At 44.0% G+C, this 16,516-nt stretch overlaps 1 protein-coding gene across 1 annotated transcript in view; it reads right to left on the reverse strand.

Annotated features, from left to right (window-relative positions):
- Window positions 1–16,516, reverse strand: part of LOC121284766 (minichromosome maintenance complex component 3 associated protein) — an 87,123-nt gene that overhangs the window by 23,857 nt on the left and 46,750 nt on the right. Inside the window, exons 14-19 of the mRNA XM_041200349.1 lie at window positions 14,981–15,093; window positions 6,383–6,514; window positions 5,742–5,855; window positions 4,442–4,594; window positions 4,118–4,273; window positions 2,391–2,459 (exon numbers count right to left, since the gene is read on the reverse strand). Coding sequence (XP_041056283.1) covers window positions 2,391–2,459; window positions 4,118–4,273; window positions 4,442–4,594; window positions 5,742–5,855; window positions 6,383–6,514; window positions 14,981–15,093 — 737 coding nt within the window. The remainder of the gene's footprint in view (window positions 1–2,390; window positions 2,460–4,117; window positions 4,274–4,441; window positions 4,595–5,741; window positions 5,856–6,382; window positions 6,515–14,980; window positions 15,094–16,516) is intronic.

Here is a 16,516-nt window from a genome sequence, read left to right on the forward strand (position 1 = left end):
ATCCATTGGCTCTCCTTTGTCTAACCTACTCGTTACCTCCGCAAAGAATTCTAACAGATTTGTCAGGCATGACCTCCGCTTGATGAAACCATGCTGACTTTGCCCTATTTTATCATGTACTTCCAAGTATTTTGAAATCTCATCCTTAATAATGGACTCTAAAATCTTACCAACGACTGAGGTCAGGCTAATCGACCTGTAATTTCCCGTCTTTTGCCTCACTGCCTTCTTAAACAGGGGTGTTACATTAGCGATTTTCCAGTCCTTTGGGACCCTCCCTGACTCCAGTGATTCCTGAAAGATCACCAATAACGCCTCCACTATCTCTTCAGCTATCTCCTTCAGAACTCTGGGGTGTAATCCATCTGGCCCAGGTGATTTATCCACCTTCAGACCTTTCAGTTTTCCTAGCACCTTCTCCTTGGTAATGGCCACCATTCTCACCTCTGCCCCCTGACTCTCTTGAACTTAGGGGATGTTACTCGTGTCTTCCACCGTGAAGAATGATGCAAAGTATCTATTCAGTTCCTCCGCCATTTCTTTGTTCCCCACTATTACTTCTCCAGCATCATTTTCCAGCTGCCCAATGTCCACTTTTGCCTCTCTCTTACCCTTTATATATCTAAAAAAATTTGCAATCTTCTTTTATATTACTGGCTAGTTTACCCTCATATTTAATCTTCTCCCTTCTTATTTCTTTTTTAGTTGTCCTCTGTTGGTCTTTGTAGGCTTCCCAATCCCCTGGTTTCCCACTGCTCTTTGCCGCATTGTATGCTTTCTCATTAGCTTTTATGCTGTCCCTGACTTCCCTTGTCAGCCAGGTTGCCTCATCCTTCCTTTAGCATGCTTCTTCTTCCTAGGGATGAATTTTTGCTGTGTCTCCCAAATTACTCCCAGAAACTCATGCCATTGCTGTTCCACTGTCTTTCCTGCTAGGCTCATCTCCCAGTCAATTCTGGCCAGCTCCTCCCTCATGCCTCTGTAGTTGCCTTTATTCAACTGTAATACCGATACATCTGATTCCAGCTTTTTCCTCTCAAATTGCAGGGTAAATTCTATTATATTATGGTCACTTCCTCCTAAGGAATCATTCACCTTAAGCTCCCTTATCAAATCTGCCTCATTACACATCACTAAATCTAGAATTGCCTGTTCCCTTGTGGGCTCCACCACAAGCTGCTCCAAAAAGCCATCTCGTAGACATTCTACAAATTCCTTTTCTTGGGATCCACTACCAACCTGATTTTCCCAGTCTACCTGCATATTGAAATCCCCCATGATCACTGTAACCTTGCCCTTCTTACACGCCTTTTCTATCTCCTGGTGTATCTTCTGCCCCACATCCTGACTACTGTTCAGAGGCCTGTACATAACTCCCATTATGTTTTTTTACCTTTGCGGTTCCTCAACTCTACCCACACAGATTCTACATCATCTGACCCTACGTCATTTCTTGTTATCGATTTAATTTCATTTCTTACTATCACAACAACCCCACCCCCTCTGCCAACCTGCCTATCTTTTCAATAGGATGTATATCCTTGGATATTTAACTCGCAGTCCTGATCCCCTTGCAGCCACGTCTCCGTGATGCCCACCACATCATACCTGCCAATTTCAATCTGTGCCACAAGTTCGTTTACCTTATTTCGTATACTGCGTCCATTCAGATACAACACCTTCAGTCCTGTATTTCCCGTCCCCTTTCTCATTGTCGTCCCTTTATCTGATGTGCTTGAAGTTAGATTCCTAGCCCTTTCCAAACACTTTGTCCTATTTGTGTTCTGGGGACTCTAATAGCCTCTCCTGGGCTCTCCTTTCTTTTCAGTTTTTTCATAATTTTCCATGAAGTTGAATCCATCCCCCCACACGCTAACCTGCTGCTTTGTTTCCCATTAGTCATACTTCTTGGAGTTTTACCCTTCTCTCCCCCACCACTTTCTAGTTTAAAGTCCTGTTGACCACCCTATTTACCTTTTTCGCTAGAACATTGGTCCCAGATCGGTTCAGGTGGAGACCAGCCCAACGGTACAAATCCCTCCTGTTCCAATACTGATGCCAGTGCCCCACGAAATGGAACCCCTCTTTCCCGCACCACTCCTTTAGCCACGTGTTTACTTCCCTTATTCTCGCGTCCCTATGCCAATTTGCACGTGGCTCGGGTAGTAATCCGGAGATTATAACCCTTGAGGACCTGTTCTTTAATTTAGTTCCTAGTTCCTGATAATCCCCAAACAGGTCCTCTTTCCTAGTCTTACCTATGTTATTTGTTCTGACGTGGACCACAACAACTTGATCCTCCCCCTCCCTCTCCAATATCTTTTCAAGCCGGTCAGAAATGTCCCTTCACAATAGATTTATCACAAAATTTGACAAACAAATTCCTGTACCAAAGGAGCTGCTGGTAGAAATTTTGAACTCTCATTTGATGAGCTGTCGCCTTCCTCTTCTGGAGCAACCTGCAACACAATGGAAAGAAACAAACATCTGTAACACGTCCTTATGTATTTTCTCATCTCAGCATACCAAGTTGTACTGTTTCAGGTCCAACATTAGAGTCTGCCCATTAGCAGGCATGGAGAGATTACAGAAACCACCACACAAAGGAAGTCTTCAGCATATCTAGAAGATGGTTTCAGGAGGTCAAAGTAACAATTGTTACTATTTCTATCTCCAACTGTTGCACCTCAATGCTGTCCTCTAGACTCAAAAATTAAATACACCAATCAAAGTAGCTGAAGGCAAGTCAGGTGTAAAATTCCAGTTGAAGTACTGAGAACAGTACTCCAGTGGCTAGGATGCTACTTAGTGTGTCAAAGTAAAATCCACATCTTAATTTCAAAAAATGTCCTGCAACTATTTGCTGCAAACAAAAACTCTAAATATGACCTTGATATCTTGCCACAGACTGCTCCTGCACCAAGGCTAATGTTAAATTTGTCACTCTGACAAGGAAGTATGGGTAAAACCCACTTCTGTAATCAAGTAACTAACACTACCTTAGTCCAAAAAAACATTCATTAATGGATCATGGGACTGGGTGGGAAATGGCAAGAAATAATATTGGCTACGTTGTAAAGGATAGATGGTATGAGAGAACTCAAACAGACAAGAGAAATTAACAAAATTAAATTGATCAATTAGCATCTGAAAAAAAAAGTTTGGTTAGTGTTTTGAATGGGACTTCATCAGGAGCAAAATAAAAGGATGCACCATGGGAATAAAACAGGAAGGGGTAAGTAATAACCAGAACAGAAAAAAAATGACAGATGAGGTAATCAAAGGTCAGAATGTGATTCTCAGTATAACCTTTCTTACAAAGTAAATACAACTTTATGGCATTATTGCTCAGTCGGAGGACAGGGCAATTTAGAAGAGTGGGACAATATATCAATTGGTGAAGTATGCATTTTATGCTGGTACAGTGGAAGTTTAATACTCTCAGGCTGGGAAGTTAGTACCGTACTTTCGTTACAGTGCTCCAACTGTTGTGTCATTTCCTCAAAGTCTTTGTTCAATGTCTTCTTTGTTGTAAGTTACATCCATTTGTTTTTTTTAAAAACAAAACAATCATCTGGGATATTGTTTCAGCTGCTGCCATAATGAGCCTCACTGGCAAGGCTGAGTGGAGGGCGGGGGTGGGGGCAAGGTGGTGCAGAGAAGCACAAGCAGGGATGACGAGAGAGGAATGGAGGTGGACAAGGAGGGAGGAGCCAGGGAAGGCAAGGGGTTTCACCTGAGAAGACCAGTTAGTTAAAAAAATTTGAGCTGAAATTATTGCTTCCAAGAATCTGAAACAAATTGCTGAAGTATATTTTGCACTTCTGTGCATTGTTAAAGGTGCTAAATGTAAGAGCCAGTAATAAATCCAATATATCATTCAGGAAAAACGTCTTTAACCAAAGAGAGTGGTTACATTGTGGAACTTCCTCCAACAGGGAGTAATTGAGGCAAATAGCATAGATGCATTTAAAGAAAAACCTAGATAAGCAGAATGCAAAGGATATATTGATAGAGTTAGATGAAGAGGGTTGGGAGGAGGTTTGTGTTGAGTGTAAACACTGACATGGACCAGTTGCAAATATATATAAATGATATCCATATAACCGTATAGTACCGTATACATGAGATGCTGAGGTTGTCATCTGTGGGCAGATCTGGGTTCACCACTTGGGGACTCAGTTTGCAGTCAGGGCCTGCCCAGCCTGGAGCTGCTGGGAATGTCCACATTTGTTTTCTCAGGCGTTTCCGAGCCTCCGCAGTAGCTCTCCATCTAGCAGAATGTTTGGAAATTAAGAGTTAAAAAGTCATTTAAGGATACATAAATGAAAAATACATTCATGAATTTTTTTTGCTCTTAATAATGCAAGTCTTTCTTTTTTCCTTTTTCTTCCCACTTGCCGTTAACAATCCTAAAGTATGACATTTTCCTTTCACTTACTTCTTTAAGTATTTGCAGAAACAATGAACTTCCTGCAGCGTCTCCTTCACTGCCTGAAAGATCTCACTTTCCAACGTTTCTTTGATGAGGTAGTTGCAGAACTCCGTGGAGCAGCGGTTAATCCGTGCTCGCCTATCCTCCTCCACTGCAAGCCTACAAGGAACAAAGTGAAGGGCTGAGTACAACTATCTCTTTAATCGCATTAACTAATGGAATTTAGGAGGACAATCCTTGTATAATCAGCAACATCCTGCCCTTTCCCAGAAATTGATCGTAATTTTGCAGATACAAAGCCTCTGAAACTTGAAAAGTGCCACCCTGTGTTCTTGAAAACATCGATGGCTTAGAAACTTGTAATGATAGGTTGCTGATCGGAGCATACTCAAACTGTCTCTTTAACTGATCTAAAACTACCAATTACTGAATAGCCATTTACAGTCTTTGAGGCCCTGGGAGTTTAAAACCTGAAATAGACAAGTCTGAATCACCTGAGCACATAATGGAGAAGGAAGAAAGTCATATTACATGTTCACAGGCTGGATTCAGACTACAGGCCATGTCTTGGGACAGCCTTGCTGGAGAGGAAAGAGTAGATTTGGAACTGGCAGGCAAGATATGACAAAAAGTAGTATAGACGGATTGGGATCCGTTTGGAAACTGGTCACAAGAATCAGTGTTGAGGCCATTGCTATTTTCTATTTTTATCAATGATCCAGATGCAATTGAGGGCATGATCTTCAAAGATCATGCTCGTGTAAGAAACGTAGATGATGCCAAATGGCTTCAGACAAATCTTAATGTGTTGGGATGTTGGGCTCATGATTGGCAAATGATCCTCATGATGATTCTCATCCACACAGGTAGAAAATACCTTGTAACTGTTGGTCAAAAACAAGGACTCAAGCTCCTCCATCAATATAGCCTAAAATAACCCCAAAGAACCACCCAAATCCATTTCACATGTGGCACCTGAGTCAATAAAGGGATTCTTACACCCATTCAGTCTCAGTTCAAATGGCATAAAGCCACAGGTCAACAGTTGTTTGAAATGAATTTGAAAGGTCTTGGGAAATAAGACATTGTTGAAATGCGCAGTGCTGACACACAGTGTTAAAATTTTTCCCCACTTCATGGTATTTCCTGTCCATCAACAAACCAATGTGGTTCTGCCAGTCAAGCTAACTCTACGAGCCCCCAACCTCAATTATAGTCCTGTGCCTCAGTCCAAAAGCTGATCCATACACAAGTAGCACAATTCCTTCCTTCCTTGGCTTCAAAAAACTGCTGTGTTATCCATTACCTTAACTCCTGAATGGCACATTTTCTTACAGAGTAATCCACAACTTGCTCTGTAAGTTCATCACAAAGGGCCTGACTGTAGCGGCTCTTCCACAACTCCCGTTCCTGCTTCAATCTGCAATACAAAAAACATTCGGAGATCGCTCTTGTATGAGTTATAAGTGTCAGGATTTATCTGTCCCAGACAACAAAACTGAACACTTGGAAAATCCAGATTACGGGAACTGATGTCAACAGGTTTGCCCTGTTGCACCTTTTGCACCTGAGCACAAATGAGAGACAATAACTTGCATTTGTATTGCACCTTTAAAAATGTGGCAAGTTCCAAAGCATTTCACAAAATTTTATCAAACACAATTTGACACCAAGCCACATAATGGGAATTAGGAGAGGACAGGTGAGTAAATCATTGGTCAAAAAGCTAGGTTTTAAGGAGTGTCTTTAAGGCAGAAAGAGGTAAAAAAGCAGCGAGATTTAGGGAGAGAATTCCAGAGCTTAGGGCCTAGGCAGCTAGTGGTATGTCAATGGTGGAGCAAAAAAAATCAGGAAGGTGCAAGAGGCCAGAATTGGAATAATACAGAGATCTAGGAGTGATCTAGAGTTGGAGGAAGTTACAGAGAAAGGGAGAGTGTCACTACTTACCTGGCCTGTTCAATTCTGTGCTTTTCATCTTCAATCCTCTGTCTCTCTGCCTGAAATTCCTCAGATGAAGTTTGCGTTAGTATTTCTGTGGTGACTTCTGCAATTAGTTCCTCGGTCGACATGTTTGACAAACTAGCAAAATACAAAATGATGTCACCCATGGCAAAGTTCAGTGGACTTTTAAAAGCCAATCATACATCGAATTACATAATTAAACAGCACAGAAACAGGCCATTTGACCCAACCAGACCAAGCCAGCGTTTATTCTCCACTCGAGCCTTCTCCCATGCTTCCTCATCTATCAGCTTAACCTTCTATTCCCTTCTCCTCATATGCTTATCTAGCTTTCCCTTAAATGCATCTGTACTTTTCACCTACCATTGCAGTAGTGAGTTCCACAATCCCACCACTCTCTGGGTAAAGATGTTTCTTCAGAGTTCCCTACTTGATTTCTTGGTGACTATTTTATTTAATGGCATCTAATTTTGCTCTTCCCCACAAGTGAAAGCACCCTCTCTTTTTGTCTACTCTGTTAAATCCTTCCATTATGTTCAAGACCTCTATTGGGTCACCCCTAAGCCATCTCTTTTTAAGAGAACAAAAAACGCCCTGCCTGTTCATGCTTTCCTAATAGTAACAATCTGTCCTGGTAACATCCAAGCAAATCTCTATTTTTTGCACCCCTGCCCATGTCGCTATATACTTTTTGTAATATGATGACCAGAGCTGCACACAGTATTAAGTGTAATAGCTCACATTTAGTTTAGCGCAACTTCTCCATTTTTCAATTTGATCCCTCCTGAGTGCTCAGTTTGCTTTCTTATGGCCTTATTGACTTATGTTGCAACTTTTAGTGATTTATGTATTTGTATTCCAAGATTCCTTATTTTTAAGTAATACTGCGTTATTTTTCTCACCAAAAGATAATACCTCACACTTACCTTGTTTCAATAACTTTTCTGGTGTTGTTCGAGACAAATAATGTTGATCCAGGGGAATGGGATACTGTTCGTTTCACACATGTGTCAACACCAACCATTGTAATGTCAGCTATAAATGATTTGGTGCAAAGTGAGGCTCCCACTAATGTAAAAAAACAACCTTAGACTATAACCCCAATCATTTTCCATTCCCCCTACACCAGCTGTCCTATGGCCTCTGAGTAAAAGTACTGCCAATTAGAGACAGTTCTGCACGAGCAGTTGCAGGTAAGACTGTGCCAACTATTTCAGGCAGGACCTTTAAATCGAGGAAAAATGTGACACTACTGTCACAGGCGGGAACAGCTTCACAGACATTAAAGTTGGCCAGCTTTGAGACTGTAGTGCTGTTGTGATATCTTTATAATTTCATAGAAACATAGAAACAAGGAGCAAGAGTAGGCCATTCGGTCCTGCTCCACCATTCATTATGATCATGGCTGATCATCCAACTCAATAGCCTGCTCCCGCTTTCTCCCCATACCCTTTGATCCCTTTTGCCTCAAGAGCTATATCTAACTCCTTCTTAAAAACATACAATGTTTTGGTCTCAACTACTTTCTATGGTAACGAATTCCACAGGCTCACCACTCTCTGGGTGAAGAAATTTCTCCTCATCTCAGTCCTAAATGATGTACCCTGTATCCTCAGACTGTGACCCCTGGTTCTGGACTCCTCCACAGAGCGGGAACATCCTTCCTGAATCTACCCTGTCTAGACCTGTTACAATTGAATAGGTTTTTTTGAGATCCCCCCTCATTCTTCTGAACTCCAGCGAGTATAATCCTAATCTACTCAATCTCTCCTCATATGTCAGTCCCGCCATCCCAGGAATCAGTCGGGTAAACATTCGCTGCACTCCCTCTATATCAAGTACATCCTTCCTCAGATAAGGAGACCAAAACTGCACACAATATTTCAGGTGTGGTCTCACCAAGGCCCTGAACAATTGCAGCAAGACACCCCTGTTCCTGTACTAAATCCTCTGGCTATGAAGGCCAACATATCATTTGCCTTCTTTACCACCTGCTGCACCTGCATGCTTATCTTCAGCAACTGGTGTACAAGGACACCCAGGTCTCGTTGTACATTTCCCTCTCTCAATTTATAGCCATTCAGATAATAATCGGCCTTCCTCTTTTTGCTACAAAAATGGATAACCTCACATTTATCCACATTATACTGCATCTGCCGTGCCTTTGCCCACTCACTCAGCTTGTCCAAATCACACTGAAGCATCTTTGCATCCTCCTCACAGCTCACCCTCCCACCCAGATTTGTGTCATCTGCAAATTTGGAGATATTACATTTAATTCCCTCACCTGAATCATTAATATATATTGTGAATAACTGGGGTCCCAGCACGGATCCCTGTGGTACCCCACTAGTCATTGCCTGCCTTTCAGAAAAAGACCTGTTTATTCCTACTTTGTTTCCTGTCTGCCAACCAGTTTTCTATCAATACACTACCCCCAATCCCACGCGCTTTAATTTTACATGCCAATCTCTTATGTGGGACTTTCTGAAAGTCCAAATAAACCACATCCACTGGCTCCCCCTCATCAACTCTACTAGTTACATACTCGAAAAATTCCAGTACATTTGTTAGGCACGATTTCCCTTTCATAAATCCATGCTGACTCTGTCCAATTCTGCCACTGTTTTCCAAGTACTCAGCTATTAAATCGTTTATAATGGACTCTTGAATTTTCCCCACTACCGACATCAGGCTGACTGGTCTATAATTCTGTTTTCTCTTTGCCTCCCTTTTTAAATAGTGGGGTTACATTAGCTACCCTCCAATCTGCAGGAACTGTTCCAGTGTCTACAGAATCTCAGAAGGTGACCACCAATGCATCCACTATTTCTAGGGCCACTTCCTTAAGTACTCTGGGATGTAGATTATCAGGCCCTGGGGATTTATCAGCTTTCAATCCCATCAATTTCCCCAACAGCATTTCCCTACTAATGCTGATTTCTTTCAGTTCCTCCCTCTCACTAAACCCTGTGTTCCCCAACATTTCTGGTATGTTATTAGTGTCCTCCTTTGTGAAGACAGAACCAAAGTATGTATTTAGTTGGTCAGCCAATTCTTTGTTCCCCATTATAAATTCCCCTGTTTCTGACTGTAAGGGACCTACATTTGTCTTCACCAATCTTTTTCTCTTCACAGAGAAACTTTTACAGTCAGTTTTTATGTTCCCTGAAAGCTTACTCTTGTACTCTATTTTCTCCTTCTTCATCAATCCCTTGGTCCTCCTTTGCTGAATTCTAAACTGCTCCCAATCCTCAGGTCTGTTGTTTTTTCTGGCCAATTTGCATGCCTCTTCCTTACATCTAATACTACCTCTAATTTCCCTTGTAAGTCATGGTTTGGCCACTTTTCCTGTTTTACTTTTGCGCCAGACAGGAATAAACAATTGTTGCAGTTCACCCATGCACTCTTTGAATGTTTGCCATTGCTTATCCACCGTCATCCCTTTAAGTAACATTTCCCAATCCATCATAGCCAACTCACGCCTCATACCATTGTAGTTTCCTTTATTAAGGTTCAGGATCCGAGTCTCAGAATCAACTATATCACTCTCCATCTTGATGAAGAATTCTATCATATTATGGTTGCTCATCCCCAAGGGGCATCGCACAACTAGATTGCCAATTATTCCTTTCTCATTACACAATACCCAGACAAGGATGGCCTGTCCTCTCGTTGGTTCCTCAATGTATTAGTCCAGAAAAACATCCAGTATACACTCCAGGAATTCCTCTTCTACGGCATTGTTACTAATTTGATTTGCCCAATCTACATGCAGATTAAAGTCACCCATAATAACAGATGTTCCTTTATTACATGTGCCTCTAATTTCCTGTTTAATGCCATTCCCAACATCACCATTACAGTTTTGGGGTCTATATACAACCCCCACTAATGTTTTTTGCCCCTTAGTGTTTCTCAGCTCTACCCTTACAGATTCCACATTGTCAGAGCTAATATCTTTCCTCACTATTGCATTAATTTCCTCTTTAACCAGCAATGCAACTCCACCGCCATTTCCTTTTTGTCTGTCCTTCCTAAATACTAAATACCCCTGGATGTTCAGATCCCATCCCTGGTCACCCTGCAGCCATGTCTCCATAATCCCGACTATATCATACCCGTTTACATCTATTTGCGTGGTTAATTCATTCGCTTTATTGCGAATGCTCCTTGCATTAAGGTACAAAGCCTTAAGGCTTGTCTTTTTAACATTACTTATCCCATTCCCACTATTTTTCACTGAGGCCCTGTTTGATTCTTGCCCTTGATTTCTCTGCCTATCACTTTTCTCATTCCACTTTGTCTTTTGTTCTTGTCTTTGATTCCCCTTCCTCTGACTCCTTGCATAGGTTCCCATCCCCTGCCATTTTCATTTAAACCCTCCCCAACCACTCCAGCAAATGTTCCCCCAAGGACATCGGTCCTGGTCCTGCCCAAGTGTAACCCGTCCAGTTTGTACTGGTCCCATCTCCCCCAGAACCAGTCCCAATGCCCCAGGAATCTGAAACCCTCCCCCTCACATCATCTCTTCAGCCACATATTCATCCGATATATCCTGCTATTTCTACTCCGTCTGGTACGTGGCACTGGTAGTAATCCTGAGATCCTTTGAGGTCCTACTTTTCAACTTACTACTAACTCCCTATATTCTGCTTTTAGGACTTCACCCCTTTTTTCACTTATGTCGTTTGTACCAATGTGTACCACAACCACTGGCTGTTCCCCCTTCAGAATGTCCTCTAGCTGCTCTGAGATATCCTTGACCCTAGCACCAGGGAGGCAACATATCATCCTGGAGTCTCGTTTGCAGCCACAGAAACGCCTATCTATTCCCCTTATAATTGAATCCCCTATAACTATTGCATTCCCACACTTACACCTCCCCTGTGCAGCAGAGCCAACCGTGGTGCAACGAATTTGACTGTTGCTGCTTTCTCCTGAGAGGCCATTCCCCCCAATGATATCCAAAGCATTATATCTGTTTTGCACTGCCTGCCTAGTCCTCTTGCTTTGCCTGGTGGTCACCCGTTCCCTTCCTGCCTGTGGACGCTTAGCCTGCTGTGTGATCACCTCAATATACGTGCTATCCACGATACTCTCTGCCTCGCGGATGCTCCAGTGTCCCCAGCCGCCACTCCAGGTCCAAAACCCAGGCTTCCAGGAGCTGCAGCTGGAGACACTTCCCACACACATGCTGGCCCCGGGCACTGGAAATGTGCCCGGCTTCCCACATAGAGCAGAGGAGCACACAATGGCTTTGAGCTCTCCTGCCATGACTTAACCCTTCAAATTAAATTAAATCTTTTGGAAGATACTTAATATCAATTACTCTTGGGCGCTTCTTCCCTGCTCTTCGTTGTTACAGAATATAGCCCCTATAATCGATGAACCACAAAATACGACCTTAAAAACTATAAGCAATAAAAGTAATAAATGCTTACCTGGCCATACTCATGATACTCAAAGGATCACCTCATTCCCTCCACACTCAACTCCCTCAGTCACCCCTGCTCTCCCAGCTTCTCTTCAAGCCCCGGCTCCTCTCGCGCTTCTCTTCAAGCCCCGGCTCCTCTCGCGCTTCTCTTCAAGCCCCGGCTCCTCTCGCGCTTCTCTTCAAGCCCCGGCTCCTCTCGCGCTTCTCTTCAAGCCCCGGCTCCTCTCGCGCTTCTCTTCAAGCCCCGGCTCCTCTCGCGCTTCTCTTCAAGCCCCGGCTCCCCTCGCGCTTCTCTTCAAGCCCCGGCTCCCCTCGCGCTTCTCTTCAAGCCCCGGCTCCTCTCGCGCTTCTCTTCAAGCCCCGGCTCCTCTCGCGCTTCTCTTCAAGCCCCGGCTCCTCTCGCGCTTCTCTTCAAGCCCCGGCTCCTCTCGCGCTTCTCTTCAAGCCCCGGCTCCTCTCGCGTTTCTCTTCAAGCCCCAGCTCCTCTCGCGCTTCTTGTCAAGACCCGGCTCCTCTCGCGCTTCTCTTCAACCCCCGGCTCCTCTCGCACTGCTCTTCAAGCCCCGGCTCCTCTCGCGCTTCTCTTCAAGCCCCGGCTCCTCTCGCGCTTCTCTTCAAGCCCCGGCTCCTCTCGCGCTTCTCTTCAAGCCCCGGCTCCTCTCGCGCTTCTCTTCAAGCCCCGGCTCCCCTCGCGCTTCTCTTCAAGCCCCGGCTCCTCTCGCGCTTCTCTTCAAGCCCCGGCTCCTCTCGCGCTTCTCTTCAAGCCCCGGCTCCTCTCGCGCTTCTCTTCAAGCCCCGGCTCCTCTCGCGCTTCTCGTCAAGACCCGGCTCCTCTCGCGCTTCTCTTCAACCCCCGGCTCCTCTCGCGCTGCTCTTCAAGCCCCGGCTCCTCTCGCGCTTCTCTTCAAGCCCCGGCTCCTCTCGCGCTTCTCTTCAAGCCCCGGCTCCTCTCGCGCTTCTCTTCAAGCCCCGGCTCCTCTCGCGCTTCTCTTCAACCCCCGGCTCCTCTCGCGCTTCTCTTCAACCCCCGGCTCCTCTCGCGCTTCTCTTCAACCCCCGGCTCCTCTCGCGCTTCTCTTCAACCCCCGGCTCCTCTCGCGCTTCTCTTCAACCCCCGGCTCCTCTCGCGCTTCTCTTCAACCCCCGGCTCCTCTTCAACCCCCGGCTCCTCTCGCGCTTCTCTTCAACTCCCGGCTCCTCTCGCGCTTCTCTTCAACTCCCGGCTCCTCTCGCGCTTCTCTTCACCTCCCGGCTCCTCTCGCGCTTCTCTTCACCTCCCGGCTCCTCTCGCGCTTCTCTTCAACTCCCGGCTCCTCTCGCGCTTCTCTTCAACTCCCGGCTCCTCTCGCGCTTCTCTTCAACTCCCGGCTCCTCTCGCGCTTCTCTTCAACTCCCGGCTCCTCTCGCGCTTCTCTTCAACTCCCGGCTCCTCTCGCGCTTCTCTTCAACTCCCGGCTCCTCTCGCGCTTCTCTTCAACTCCCGGCTCCTCTCGCGCTCCTTTTCAATTCCCGACTCCTCTAGGTGCTGCTGACTACCTGTCCCAGAGTCCTCCTCTCGCTCTGTCCTATCTTGCTTTCCTCCATTTTCCTTTCACATCCTAGTTTTAGTTAATATAATGTCTCAGTCTGCAATGCTGGAAGAGTTGGAAGAGGGTGAACATTCTTCAATGCCACCTGCCAGCCAGCAAACAGCATACTTGAAATAGATGAAGGAACAGTCTCTCTCCAATGTGACTTTCTCCTTGCTGCTTGGTGTCTGTCTACAACAGCACATTCAAAGTTCGGGGCGGGGTGGGGGGGGGGGGGTTGGAAACCTACCAACTTATTTCTTTCCACTTCAAGGTACTATACCCTACTGATCAAAGTTTCTTTGTGTTGTGCATGGTCCATTCCTTAAAGGTAACATTACCTTTAAATTCTCTGCATGGCCATGCTATCTTAAAAGGAGAAAATTGTGCATGGCCTGCACAGTGACTTACAGGTTGCTGCACAGCCATGCAGTTGTGAAGGAATACTGCTGCTGACCAAATGTTTTATGCCACAAAGCTGGCCAAACATTTAAAACATCTAATTTCATGACATTTTTACAATTTAAAAAAATTACTCCCACACTGGAACTCTCAAGCACTAATTAAAAGTTCCCATTAATTTTGGACAACCCGAGTATCTTATTACCTAAAACCCAATACTGAACATTGGAATACAAGTAAAATTTCAAAATTTGCTGATAATACAAAACTTGGATGAATGGCAAACAGTGAAGATGATACCAAACGACTCCAACTAGACATAGATAGGCTAGTGGAATGGGTTGATAAGTGGCGGATGAAATTTAATACAGACAAATATGAGTGACGTGATGCATTTTGGCAGAAGGAATTAAGAGAGGCAATAAAGACTCAATGACAGTTCTAAAGAGCATGCAGGAACAGAGGGACCTGAGGATTCATATGCACTGACCTTTGAAGATGGCAGGACATATGAGGGTGATTAGAAAGGCATATAGGATCTTAGGATTTATAAATTTACGTATTCAGTACACATTATGCTGAACCTTTATAGAGATTTGGTTAGGCCACAACTGGAGTATTGTTCCCATTTCTGGTTACCACACTTAAGGTGCGGTGTGAGGATCCTTGAGAGGGAGCAGAGGAAATTTACCAGAATTGGTCCAGGGATGGGGGCTTTCAGCTACAAAGTTAATTTGGAGAAGCCGGGGTTGTTCTCCTCTTAAAGGAGTTTGAGGGGAGATTTAATAGAGGTGTACAAGATTATGACAGTTTTGGATAAGGTAGCCAAGGAGAAACTGTTCCCATCAGCTAATGGTACAAGGATGAAGGAGACACAGGTTTAAGGTTTTGGATAAGAGCTGCAGGGGGAATGGTAATGACCTGTAACTTGTTGCCCTCAAAGGAAGCAGAGATGATCAATGGCTTCAAAGGAAATTGGATGGACACTTGAAGGAAGTAAACTTTCAGGGCTACAGGGATAGAGTCGCGGAATGGGACTGCCTAGATTGGTCTGTGGAGAGCCGACTAAGACTCAATGGGTCAAATGGCCTCCTTCTGTGCTGTAAATAACTCTATGTAAATGACTCTCTAAACCCCTTACCAGTGACAACTCATGAGCCTGAAGCAGCCTTTTACCTGATGGCTTCAGCAGCATAAGCTGCCCCTGCTTTCGCCAGCTCTTTACACTCCACACAGAGAACATCCTTCACCATATCATTAACCAAGTCTTTGACCACTTCAACGATCATCTGAAAGAGAGAGACAGCAGTTCTGAAATAGGGATAGGGACAGTCATCCTGAAACAAGATTTAGAACCCTTCATCAATTAATCCTTTCTCTTAATTTTAAAATTAACATCTCCTGTCTAATTTTTAAGACTTTTTTTGACCCTCATTTTCCTTTGGTTTTCTTACTCTGTACACCTGAGGAACAGCAATGTACAAAGAACATCTTACTCACTACGCCACCTAATTATCACCCAGAACTGTTCTTATTGTATAACTTTGTGGTACTCGATTTTTTTTATTTTCCAAATTTTTCTCCGTCTTTCCGTGGAATAATACATAAATCTAAAACAAACTCTCAGGATCAAACAGAGACATTACAGGAAATACACAGCAACATGCCCAATAACCATGAAAGATCGCTCAAAGTACAAGGGCTAAAACCTGGTACATAAATCACACTTCACAAATGTTTACTATGTATGTATAAATTTCTAGTTTCAGATTGGGATGCTCGTGCTGCCACTGAGCCAGGATAAGTCATCATGGCTCAAACCTCACCCCAAGATTCGAACACATTCTTTAGGCTGACAATTCTGTGCTTTACTAGGAGAGAGCTGCATTGTTGAATGTGTTGATCAAAGGAAATTTAAACAGAGGCTGTGTTACCTGTTCAGGTGATTGTAAAAAAAACCCCATGACATTATTTGAAGACCAGTTGGCTCTTTCAGTATCCCAGCTAACTTTCCTCGCTCATCTAACAACAGAAAGATTAAGTGCTCCTTTTCCTCTATCTAACTTGTTGTTTGTGAAACCTTGCTGTGTGTGAGCTGACTGTTATGTTTTTGCACATAACAACATTAACTACAGATTCATTGGCCATGAATCACTTTGTAATGCCCCAAAAAAGACATATAACTTACTATAGGAAAGGGACAGATTATGAAATATTATAATAAAACTTCTGTTGCATTTGCAAACAGCAATGGAGAAGCATACTGCAGATGGTAGAAACAATTGGCAAAAATAAATTCACTGTCCTGTACACATACCTGATATAACTTAATAGTCACAAGCACGCATACATTAGTCATTAAAGCCAGACATCTCTAGTGAGTGAAAAGTAATCTCCCTAGTTTATAGTCTGCAAGAACTGCTTACTATTCCAGGATAATCCTAGAATAAAGGGTAACCTCCAGCTTCTTTGCTCTTCTGAAAGCCATCTTTTTAAAACTGTCTCCCATATCTGTCCGTCCGACCTCGTCTCCAACAAGTGTGAGAAGCTCATGGGTTTCTTTGACACCCAGATCGAGACCAACTGATCAGCTGGCTCTGCCATTTCCCTCCTTTCCCACCAGACTAAGTTCCTTTAAGGATATCCCCCTGCCCAGTCCTGAGCTTGTACCTTTCTCTATGTTCTCTTCCATCTCCCTCAACCTCTCCAAGT

Source organism: Carcharodon carcharias, chromosome 12 (genome assembly GCF_017639515.1).
Source record: "Carcharodon carcharias isolate sCarCar2 chromosome 12, sCarCar2.pri, whole genome shotgun sequence".
NCBI lineage: Eukaryota > Metazoa > Chordata > Chondrichthyes > Lamniformes > Lamnidae > Carcharodon > Carcharodon carcharias.